This window comes from Martes martes (assembly GCF_963455335.1).
Source record: "Martes martes genome assembly, chromosome: 4".
Lineage (NCBI taxonomy): Eukaryota > Metazoa > Chordata > Mammalia > Carnivora > Mustelidae > Martes > Martes martes.
In genome coordinates, this window is record NC_137891.1 from 173,346,703 (window position 1) to 173,359,801 (window position 13,099).

Below are 13,099 nucleotides of genomic sequence, written 5' to 3' on the forward strand. Positions count from 1 at the left end.
TCACTACCTCCCTCCTGTCCTGAAGGCTGCTATTGTCATGTATATACATTTGACATAGATTTTAAATTCTACAAGGCGTTACTGTTTTTTATACAGACTGTATTCATTAATACTTTATAATGTATTTATACTACTTTTTGCTTTCCTCCCTTCTTGCGTCTCTTGCTGTACATCTGAAATCATATCCCTTCTTGCTGGAAAACTAAATATTTCTCCTAGGGGGAGTCTACGGAGATAAGTACTCAGTTTTTGTTTGTTTAAAAAGTCTATTTCGGGGCGCCTGAGTGGCTCAGTGGGTTAAAGCCTCTGCCTTCGGCTCGGGTCATGATCCCAGGGTCCTGGGATGGAGCCCGGCATCGGGTTCTCTGCTCCGCGGGGAGCCTGTTTCCTCTTCTCTCTCTGCCTTTCTCTCTGCCTACTTGTGATCTCTGTCTGTCACATAAATAAAATCCTTAAAAAAAATAAAAAAACAAAAAGTCTATTTCACCATCACTTACTAAAGTTCGTAAATAAAAAATTAATGTCTTAATTATTACATTCTTACAGCATTTTTTTCAGCTGAAACACCTGGTGAATATATAATAGAATCAATTCTCAGAGCAGCCATGGGACATAGGAAGGGTGGATAATATCCTACTGGAAAGATACAGACATGAAGGAGAATTTGCCTTATTCTGAACATCAAAGTAAAATGACCCTGACTGACATCTTAGAGAATGTGGGTGTGTTATGACCCCTGGAACTGTAAACTAAATGGTGAATTTTAGAGGCTCACAGAAAAGGCGGTAAGAAAAAGCTGACCGGTTTATCAAGTGTACGAATCCAGGGGAATAAATATAAGGGTCGTATCCTGAGGCAAAAACAAAAAATTATTTGGATATGCTTGCTTGGAGAGTACTTCACTACTTACAGAATTTTCGTTCACTTTTAGCTCTCTGAACAGCTCTTAAGATTGTCTTCTGGATTCTACTGCCGCTGCTGAGAATCAGTGCTCACTGTCGCTGCTTTTACCTCGACGAACTCTCTGCCACCGATAAGATTCTGTCTGGTTCTCAGCAGGTGCCTATGTACACACAGGTGTGGTTCTCTTTATATTTGTCCTGCTGGGGTGGCGTAATGTTTGACTCCATGGCCTGGTACCTTTCATCAGTTTTGGAAAATTCTTGGCGGTCACCTCTATGTCTTTGGCTCCACCTTCCCTCCCCTTCTGGGACTCACTCACATACACGTGTTCCTCTCTTCACTGTGTTCCGCAAATCTTGCACTCATTCCTCCGGTTTGTTTCGTTTGTCCTTTTGCCTCTGCGCTTCCATTGGCTATTTCCTTCTGACCCGTCTTCTAGTTCACTAATTCTTCATCACTGTCTCATCTGTTCGGTTCACATACTGGATTCATAATCTCAGATATCGTATTTTTAAATTCTAGGACTTCCATTTGGTTTTTTATAATGTCCAGTTCTTAGTTCAAATTTTCCACATTGTTCTTTTACCTTTGAATATGAATCTCTATATTAAAATCAGTACCTGATAACTGACTATCTTGTTATTTTTAATATGTCTGAAAAATATGTATTAGTGGGGCACCTGGGTGGCTCAGTCAGTGAAGCGTCCACTCTTGATTTCAGCTCAGGACGTGACCTCAGGGTCAAGAGATGGAGCCCCTCGCTGGGCTCCGTGCTGGGCGTGGAGCCTGCTTGAGACTCTCTCCTTCCCTCTGCCCCTCCCCACCCCACTCCCCCGCTTGCTCACACTCTTAAAAAAAAAAAAGTATTAGTTATATTAGTTATGTTCAGTCTTTCAACATTAGTGCTGTTAGATTTTTAGAGTTGTTAAATTTTTAAACTCGGGGATGGTTTATATTAAACTAATAGTCTACTAAATCATGAACCTCTTCCTTCTAATTCTTGTTATTAAATCAATGCATTATTCTTGCTTCCTTAACTGGACTCTGTTTTCTTTGAAGGTAAAGTCTGTGTCTTGTGCCACTTCTGTATAGCCCCTAATATTCACAGCATTCTACCCAAGCACAAATTAAATATCTGATCGGTATCTGTCACAGACGGAAGAAGGCCAATAATTACATATAAAAGTCCGGAGTTTCTTAAATGTCTAGAGAAGGTTCAAAAGGAAATCAGGTGAATATGTAGAATAGATACTTTTTTAAAAAAGTCAGGTGAGTGGAGATATTTGTATCTGACTGTTCAATCTTTGTGGGAAGCTGAAAAGGAGGTAGGAATGCCATACTGCCATAGAACATAAGAGCCATTTTAAAATGTAAAGAAGAACTGGTAAAAGTTTTTACTTAGGTAACATATCAAACACACTGGAATGTATGTATGTATGTCAAGTGACAGATGACAAGATCAAGTTCAAGGATCTACTTATTTTATGAATAAAAGGCACTCTAGCCATAGCCAGGATGAAGCTAGTTGATTTCTTAGAGAAAAGAGTTAAGCAGGAGGACACTGGAGCCCAATAAACTAGAGAAGCTGAGTTGTAGCTGTGGAAGTCATAAGGAATCAAGGCACTTAAAACAAAAGATCAAAAATACAAAAGCAGTAAATATAACCTTTCACTGATTACATGCAAGTTACTGATCATGCACGCAGTCATGAAATGTTAAATTTATAAAGTGCCAAGAGAATGAAATGTGAGAAATAGCCAGGTCACTTAAGGAGTCCAGGGCAGGATGGAAATTTCATGGTTGTAGTTAAAAGGGGGTGGCGGTGGTAAGAAGGAACGGACAGCAGAATCTCGGGACTGTAAAAGAACCAACTTAAAGACTCAATATGCTTCCTATCAAAATCAGTGAGTACAGAATAAATGCCCATTAGATATAAGGATTTATTCTTCATTCAGATTACAACGAACGGAGTCACGGCCTCTACAGGACAATACTGCCTGAATTCAAACACTGAAACAAAGTCTGGGCAAGTTTATGACCTTCAACCTGCTCTAAATTCATCCTTTTCCTGGATTAGTTTTCAAATATATTCAACAGAAAAACTAAAATACTCTGAATTTATAAGGTTTGAAACATATGATGCTTATAATCCTAGATGCGACACACAGACTAAAACTAAGACATTGGTATACATTAAAATTACTATTCTTTTTACAATTTTGGACCTAGGTAAGCACCTGCAATGAAGCTGAACTTCTGTACCTCCTAGAAATATTAATTTTTCATTAAGAATCTCAGAATAAAGGGTATATTAATGCAAACAAAGAATGATAAATTAGTTTGATTCGATTTTTATGTAACAACCTGAGGATGGCCGACAAAACTAAGAAAAACAGAAGGGCCAAGAGGTACTAAAGAGCATCATTCAATACGAAGTTTTGAAGACAAACCACAAAGGAATTGTTAAGATAAAGAAAATGTCAAGACTAACCACTAGGAGGCAGTAGCAAGCTATGAAAAAGGAGCTCCTTGTCTTAGCTCGACCATTCTCTAATACCCTTGCTATGGTAATGCTGGTTATCTCTAAGGAAGGTATTTGAAAAGCTCTCCAAAAAAATTAGTACTTAACTGTGATAGAGGCTATCCGATTAGTTTTAGATTAATTCTGAAAATCAAAACACCCTTTTTTGCCTATGAGACTATAGCAAAATTTTAAAACACACACAACACACGCACGCGCACACCCATGCCAGGGTCAGAAGTGAGGGGAAATGAATACTTTCACATTAGTGGGAATATAAACTGGTATAGACTTTTGAGGAACAAAATCTTCTGACCTATTTGGAATCTAGCACAAGGACATTCACTCAATTGTTTGTCACAATAAAAAAACTTGAGACAATCTAGATGACTATCAACAGGGAAACAGTTAAATAAAAATCTGTATTATGGAATATTAAGCAGTATGTATGAAAAAAAGTGAGGTAGATCTACATTTTGATACGGAAGGACTTCTACCACATAATATGTGGAAAGAACAATTGCAGAATGTAAATATACACATAAATGCACACTCATACACAATGTTTGCAAAATTACATAGGAAAAAAGGATGAATATTAACTGTTGGGGAAGAGCTCAAATGAGGTTAAGAAGGGGCACTGAAGTTTTACTGAATTTATTTCTAAACGCTTTTAACTTTTTCAACAAGCATACATTAGTCAATTATGTATATAATTTGAGTAAATGCAAAACAGAAAGCATTAGATTTAACATGACCATATTTGCTGTAGGAAAAGACTACAATTCACAATGAAGAATACCAAAATTATGAGCCCTTCCAAGGATAAAACTGTATTTTAAAGCTACTGCTAATTTCAGTAAAGGGCAGTCTTATGCAAACAATTTTTAAAGGCCAATAGAAAATAGGGAGAGGTCAGGAGTATTTAAAGATGATGGGGCATCTGGGTGGCTCAGTGGATTAAGCCTCTGCTCTTGGCTCGGTTCATGATTCCAAAGTCCTGGGATCAAGTCCCGCAACGGGCTCCTTGCTCAGTGAGGAGACTGCTTCTCCCTCTGTCCCTCCCCCTGCTCACGTACTCTCTCTCTCACCCTTTCTCTCAAATAAATAAAATCTTTAAAAAAAAAATGTAAAGATGATTAAATGATAATAATAATACAATTTGGTTCCATAGCTACAATGATGAACAACCATCCTCTGATTCCAAACACTTCCACACAGAGAGAAAAAAAGGAAGGGAGACAGGCAAGGAGGAATTCTGAATAAAAAGGAACGCATTAGAACCTATAGACTCCTTGCCTCCACTTAAAAATGAGAATTTGGGGAGGGGGGACGGGAGAGGGTGGTGGGGAAATGGACATTGGGGAGGGTATGTGCCATGATGAGTGCTGTGAAATGTGTAAACCTGGCGATTCACAGACCTGTAGCCCTGGGGATAAAAATATATTATATGTTTATTAAAATAAAAAATTTAAAAAATAAAAAAAATGAGAATTTGGACATTATGAAATATGCTTTAGAACATAATGGCAGATTTCATCACTACTAAGTTAACTGGGCTCTTAGGAGTATTATAAATACCAACACACTAATAAATTATCTACTAGTTATATTTGGGAGTTTAATAATTTATATAAATTAATGAAATCAAAGAAGTGAAAAAAAAAAAAAAAACCCAGATCTGGAACAGGTCATATCTAACCCATTCTCATAAAAGGAATTACCTATTAATTTCTTTTAATGCTTCAAAAGATTACACAAACTTACTTCCAATCAGCTTGGACATGTTACCAAAAGAATTCATTCATTCATTATTTCTTTTCTTTCTCCCTCCCTTTCTCTCTCTCTCTCCTGTATTTCCCTTTGTTTTATTCTTTAAGCCCTATTTGTGTATTTTGCACCCAATCTAAGTACTGACACTTCTCTTTCACTGACCCAATACCACAGCATCTAGGCATCAAATCCCTTACTTAGAATTACATCTTAAAAGGTCTTAAAATTGCCCAAACATATTGAATTTTGTAAAATATTTAGTAGGTTGGTAAAACTGATCAAAACTTTGCCCACTCTGAGTTACCACGTAAAATGACAACTCTCTCTCTTTGTAAGTGGTTTATAGGTTGGGAGGAGGAGGAGCCGGAACACTAATTTCCAAGGCTGATTTAAGGCATTTTATTGCACTAAACAGACAAGACACCTTCAACAGATCTACATACACTCAGTAAGCTCCAAAGTGATTTGGAATATTGTTTTCTAAAGTCTCCTGGCAGTGACAGGTCCTATGGGGAAAGTTGCTTGGCAACTGGAATTCTTATTTACCAAGAGGTAATTTAATATAAAGCCTTCTAGTGATCCGTTATGTTGTTTGTTCTTATTGGTTACAACATTCTAAGGACAGTAAGCGTAGGTGGCTACTTAAGACAGCAACAAACTGATAGGAAAAAAATAGAATACAAAGTTATACTTAAATGAGTCACTTTCTCCCATGTTCTCTCCCCTCTATCCCATCCCCAAAGCAATTGTTTGGTTTTGTTTTTTGTGGGTTTTGTATTTTGGGTTTTTTTTTTTAAGCAAATATATTTTATTTCCCTCTCCTTCCCACCAAGTGTCAAAAGAAATTCAACCACCCTCCAGCTTCCAAAAACTACACAGAGAAATGAGAATATTATGAATTGAACTCAGATGGTTCAGGAACTATGGGCAAGAGCATCTGGATATAAAAGGATGATTTCGGGGAGGCCTGGGTGGCTCAGTCGGTTAAGCGGCTGCCTTCGGCTCAGGTTATGGTCCCAGGGTCCTGGGATCGAGTCTGGCATCGGGCTTCTTGCCAGGCGGGGGAGCCTGCTTCTCTCTCTCCCTCTGTCTGCCACTCTGCCTGCTTGTGTTCTCTCTCTCTCTCTCTCTCTCTCTCTGTGTCAAATAAATAAAATCTTTAAAAAAGGGGGGGGATGATTTTGTGAAAAGAAATCCTCTGCGGGCAGGAAGGGTGTGACAGAAAAGATACTGTCTGTGGACAGGAGGGGCTCCATCGTACTGTTTCTTTAGAGTATAAAATGCTTACACTGAAACAGCAGGCAGAAAAAGAGCCAGTTACTTAGGAAAGTTGTCCCCAAACCAAGGCAGCTACTGGAACACATTGAAGAGCTGTAAGCCAGGCCCGGACACTACGGCCTTTCCCTCTCTCCCTCTGCTGCAGAAAAACATCACATGCAGAGGATATCATCCCAGAAACCCTTGAAATTCAGTACTAGATTATAAAATGCCACAATTTTAAAATTTAATAATAAAAAAATACTGCCCTGAATGGCTTGGATCTCTGCCCACAGAAATCACATAAGGAAATCAGCGAGTGCTTCCATTTTTTAAAAGATGTTTATTCTTGTTTAACCAGCACTGATAATTTCTTCTCTTTGGTTTTCTTGTTCATTTGCAGCCATAAGCTTCTACCCAAAAGAACCGCACCCAAGCCACAAACTATCCAAAACCATGACGGATTAAAGTGTTTTTAGGAGCTGGCGTTTTTGTTGCTGTAATTACTTTTAATTAAACACTAATGTTCTCTCTGGAGAGTTTTACTCAGACAGAACAATGCTCAACATTTCAAAGAGAAGAAAAATGACTGAACGGTGGAGTTAAGACAAGGCTCATTAAATGGACCTCTTTCAAAGAGGCTTCCCTTCACCACACGTAAGTTTGGTAAACGAAGTAATAAGATAGTGTTGTCCTTTAATAAAGAATAGAAGGACTTTGTATCTGTACTACCCTAAACAATTCTCACATGAAAACAGGACTTGAAACTAAAATCCCTTTTTAGGATGCAGAAAAATTAGGAAGATGGGGGAGGATACATGCTCTCTTAGAGTAACTCCCCAAATTGCTCTTGAAGGTGAATTATCACAAAAACCCACCCAGGCTGATTTCAGGTGACCAGAACCCAATAAGAAACAAAAGATTTAGTAATAATCTAAAGGAAGTTGTATCGATCTATTCCAAAGCACCACACCCACACCACTCATTGTTTCTGATGCCCCATTAATTCTCTGTATAGTTCCTCCTTCAGGAAAACAATTCATTCAATAAACATTGTATTGTCCATCTATCATCCCAGGCACTGGCCCACTAGCCAAAAACAGGAAAACAGCAATTTAAGGACTTACCCTGGTTTATCATCAAATCTCGAGTCAACTTTGAAAGCCAGTTTTTAATACTTAATGGGAAGGTCTGGACTCCAAAATATTAATTTAAAATCACCATCCTAACAGGATTTTTTTATTTATTTGGGGGTTTTTTGGTTTATCTGCAGTGGTAATCCAATCATTTGTGGGGTTTTGTGTGTGTGTGTGTGTGTGTGTTTTACCTTCATTAGCCTCTGGCCTTGAATTCTTGATATATGCGGAGAATTTGGCAAAGATGTCCATTCCAGCAGTATTTGATTCAGGGTGTTTTGGTGAAAGCTTCAAGTACCTGAGGGGGAAAAGTGAGAATGGATGATAGATCCTTTTGAGTTCTCTCCCTCAATAAACCACTGGTGCTAGCAGTTTCTTGACACCTTTTAACAGTTATTACTTTAAGAAATGCCATCATCTGTTTTCTATGGTATTTTTAAGATGTGTTTTTTCTTTAGGAAACAAAGCTCTGCAGTGCTTTTGTTCGCATATTAATTTTCTTGGCAACCAAAGGGCATCCGCACTCCACCTCCATTTTATAAATTAGGATGTTGGGGAAACAGTCTACTTGCTCAGAGGCATGTGCCAAGCCAATGGGCATCTTAGAAAGAGAAGTCTGGAGCAGCACTGTCCAAAAGAACTTTCTGTAATGATGGAAATACTCCATATCTGAATTTCCAATATGGTAGCCATTTCGTGAAGTGTGGGCTGGCTATCTGAATATGAATTTGAGTGAACCGGTGTTATAGGAAGTTAAAAATTCACTTCTGCCATTGCGGAAGCCACGTTTCAACTACAGAGCCTTCTTTTTTTTTTTTTTAAAGATTTTATTTATTTGACAGACAGAGATCACAAGTAGGCAGAGAAGCAGGCAGAGAGAGAGGGGAGGAAGCAGGATCCCTGCCGAGCAGAGATCCCGATGCGGGGCTCGATCCCAGGACCCTGGGATCATGACCGAGCTGAAGGCAGAGGCTTTAACCCACTGAGCCACCCAGGCGCCCCATACAGAGCCTTCTTGAAACAGAAATGCCAACCAGGTCCCTGGCAATTGCCATGCACTGAAACACCCGCTGCTACCAGAGAACCCGGACAGTGGGGGAAAGCGGGCATCTCGGGTCATCCACAGTAGTTTAAGGACAAAGACGGCAGGAAGCAGATCACTCACTTCAATTCCACACTTGGGATTTTCCAGAACCTCCCATGGGCTAGATATTGGTAAGGGTGCTACTGAGCAAGAGAACAGTAAGACACTGGGAATTCTGCTCACAAGTGCTCTTACAAAGTTTATCTGCTTTGAAAACGGACATTCATGACACACAGCCTTTTTTCTTCCAACCACACAAATGTGTATTTTATATATTTAAATTCCAAACACACATACTCAGTGTCTATTTCCTCCTCAAACTGGAAAATACATGTGAGAAGGCTCAGCTCCTCCCTCCTCTCTTCCGCAGACAGCTACACCCACTGGGAGTCGGCTCCACAGGAATTCTGACCATTAGCACCATTTTAGAGAACACTTAATCTGCTTAAAGGCCCTGTAAAATTTCACTGGAAACTGGGCTTAATGCAGTCAAGACTTTGGGGGGAAAAAAATCTAACATTAAACTGGTAATTTAGATTTCTTCATGTATTTTAGGATGCTGTCTTGCCACTTTTTTAAAAATTAAAAATGAAGGTGAGGTATTTTTAGGAAGAAATTTAGTTCAGTTGCAAGCTGTAGTGTCTGGTTAGTTTTTTTTATTAAAATTTTTTTACATGTGCAATTCTGAATTCTAGGAGAGAAAGATCTAAAAAAATGGACACCAGAGATTATAAAATACCTACTGAATATATATATATGTTCAATTCATCTTCCCTTTTAATATCTCTATTTTTAAGCTTAAAGATTTTCTTTATAAACAAAAATATTTACAGAATGAATTTTTCAGTGAACAATTATAGTAAATGAATTACATGGAGTTATAGATTATGTACACTGTATTAGTAATATATGATTGCTTATTTTTTTTTTATTTTTCCCCTCCCCTTAACTGTAGATAACTTTATCCTCTTTTTTTCCCCCCACTGTTTGTGCTAAAAGAGTTAATTCCAGGTTCAACATCCCTGAATTCCCTTTGACTATAAAAACAACCAGGGTCCAGTTTAAATGTTTTTACTGCTTGTAATACAGTAACTTCATTGACTCATTCCATTCCAAACAAAAAATAGCACAAAGAGCATAAGTGACTCTTCAATACACTATGTCTTCCACTAGCCAAGTTTCCAAAATTGTTCTTCTTTTCCCAACCAATATTTAGCTGTACCTCCTTTTCCTAATGAAGGCAGCTGGAAGGCAGGCTTACACTGCAGATCATTTATACCTTCATTGTTCACATATATTCATTTATTCTAATTATTAAGGGTCTACTCTGTGTCAGGCATTATACTAAGTGCAGAGGTCATACTGATGAGCATACAGAGGCATACTAGAGACCTATTTTAATGAACAGGTAAGAATGCAGAAGGATTTGCAATGGGCATATCCTTATCCATATGAAAACGGATGCTATTACAATTCTTAAAAACAAAACAAAACAAAACAAAAAAGCACTGTTCTCTAAAGCAGGTTAAACAGGCCCTGTTCTTCTCCAAGACAAACCATTAAATCCGTACTACTAATTTAATGTGTTCGCTACCCGAACTGCAAGAGACCATTCACCTAAAACTCCCATTTTGCCTAAAAGGAAATTATATTCTAGAAAGCTCATATACTTGGGCCCCTCAAATCTCTAGACTAGTTAAAAGTACTGCCAAACTACAACAGGTCTCCTGTCCCCAAATCAAGTGCTGTTTTTGTTTTACTACAGATCAGATTCTCTCTGAAAGAGAAATCAAATTCTAAACCAAGAGGTCCTCAATCAGTTGCCAGCTTATTTTGCATTCCCCCAAACACTGGATTTTAATAATTCATCATTAATCACTGTCCCAAATAGCTTGATAAAGCAAAACTTTTCAATGACTGACAGTCTCATTTCAACATTTGACAAAAGGCAGGCAAATAATCAATAAAAGGCCATGTGTCAACAACATCATGGACACGAGCATCCAGGGCGTGCAGACTTTCAGATCCGTCCTTTAGACTGTATTACATCACAGACTATTAACGCTAAGACTAGCTAAGAATATTTCCATCCTTTTAGGAAAGATCTCAGACATTTTCTTTCTCATGGGAATGTAAGAATAAAGTCTGATTACACAACCCATTAAGTTACCCTTGTAAATTCAACTTTCACTGTATTTCTCACTTTAAAAAAGGCGGGGGGGGGGGCACCTGGGTGGCTCAGTGGGTTAAGTCTCTGCCTTCAGTTCAGGTCATGATCTCAGGGTCCTGGAATCCAGCCCCACATCAGGCTCTCTGCTCGGCAGGGAGCCTGCTTCACCCCTCTCTCTGCCTGCCTCTCTGCCTACTTGTGATCTCTCTCTATCAAATAAATAAAAAAAATCTTTAAATAAAAACAAAAACAAAAACAAAAAAACCATACATTAAAAAAAAAAAAAGGCTCACTAACACTTTATAGGGTCCTTCTCCAAAACTGTCAACTCCCCTTCCCTTCTATCCTGTCATCAGAAAGTGAGCCACGCACACAGGTCTGCCTCAGTTAAAAATCCAAGTTTCAAAGCTCTTCTGGACAAAGTACTCCCTCCATTCAAGGAAGGGGAATGAAATATATATTTGTAAATACTTTCCCCAGAGGAGAAGATAGATAAAGTTTCTTCTTTCTATGTAGACTGGTCACACAGACCAGCAAAAGTTCCTTGCTTTAAGCTCTTCACTAGTCTCTAGATTCTGAACAACTCTGGAACAAGCAGTTGCCTGTATTTATCTTTGTCATGATTGAATCAGAAGTGCTCACACAAAAACATTCTGTTCTCAGTATCATCAAATGCCAAAAACATGTTATTAGAAAATGCTAGATTCTGGTCTGCCAGCTTGTGCAACTCCTCTGCCTTTTCTCTTCATTCGGTCTAGAAACAAGAAGGTTCTCACTCAGCGTTAGGAGGAGAATCAGCCCTGGTTAAGGACCCGAGGCCCTCCTTGTTCTGGAGAGGAAAGGCAGAGAGCCAGGACAGTCCTTGAATGCCCTAGAACACAGGAAAGGGAAAGGAATGCCCCGACGGTCCTGGAAAGAACTTCCTCCAGCCCCTCCTCTAGAAACAATTCTGCATGATAAAGACTCTGCTGTCTCTCTGTCTGTCACCTCAGGGGACCGCACTCCCAGTGGAAACAGGCTGCTCCAACGTAAGGAAATAAAAGCTCACTGGGGGGACGCCTGGGTGGCTCAGTCCGTTAACCTAACCGTCTGACTCTTCCTTCATTTTGGCTCAGGTCTTGATCTCACTCATCTGAAGTGAAGCCTTACCTATTTCTTAAAACGGATTCATTAAATTTATTTCGACAGCCACCTTCAGTCCCACATGCTCTTCGCAGGAAAAACTATTTTTGATTTCTCTCCTGCCTTTCCTCCAAGCCTGAGCCGGCCTACAATTTTACACTCACTAAAGCACAATCATAATTAGAGACTTACATTTCACCTCTTTTGTAAAAGTCAAACTCAACAAAATAAAAAAAGAAAAAGAGAAAGAGGAAAATAGAAAAAACATGGATTTTTGAAGTCTTATAGGCCAGGCTTTGAAGAATGCCAGCTCTGCCACCAGTAACTATAAAACTAGGACAAGTTAGATTCGTCTTCAGTTTCTCCACAAACTCTTGGAGAGGAGTGAGATAATCCACGGAATAATCCACAGTGCACAGTGCATGGCACATAATTAGCACCAGAATATTCGTTAATAACAGCAGAGGTATCAACAACATCTGAAGTACTCGCTTCTATAAACAAAGTGAAATTTTTAAAACTTTATTTAGAAACTCTCTTCAGAATACAAACTATAACAGAAAGACAAGGAAAATAATGGAAATAGGGGTTGGGATTAAAGAGTACATTTAGCATGATAAAATAAAATAAAATGATTTACAAAAAAAATCCCACAAGAAAAATACCCTTCAATTTAGCACACAGTGAACCCTTTAGAGCTGAACTGATCTCCAAGTTTAGAACTGAAAGATCTCCAAGTTTTAAATTAAATTATTTAAACTGAAAGAAGAGATAATCTCTGGTTAGAGTATCTCTATGAATATGCCCAAACAAAATCAAGTTGAAATTTCTATATATAAAGAGCAAAGTGAAAATGTTTATTTTGGGGGTGCCTGCCTGGCTCAGTTGGTGAAGCATCCAACTCTTGATCTCAGGGTTGTACATCTGAGCCCCACAGTGGATGTAGAGATTACTTAAAAATAAAACAGTTTAAAAAAAAAGAAGGGGGGCGCCTGGGTGGCTCAGTGGGTTAAGGCCGCTGCCTTCGGCTCGGGTCATGATCCCAGGGTCCTGGGATCGAGCCCCGCATCGGGCTCTCTGCTCAGCAGGGAGCCTGCTTCCTCCCTTCTCTCTCTGCCTGCCTCTCTGCCTAC

The 13,099-nt window shown here is 38.9% G+C and overlaps 1 protein-coding gene across 1 annotated transcript in view; it reads right to left on the minus strand.

Annotated features, from left to right (window-relative positions):
- Nucleotides 1-13,099, minus strand: part of CLIC4 (chloride intracellular channel 4) — a 68,153-nt gene that overhangs the window by 6,290 nt on the left and 48,764 nt on the right. Inside the window, exon 4 of the mRNA XM_080802345.1 lies at nucleotides 7,782-7,888. Within this exon, the coding sequence (XP_080658471.1) occupies nucleotides 7,782-7,888 (107 nt within the window). The remainder of the gene's footprint in view (nucleotides 1-7,781; nucleotides 7,889-13,099) is intronic.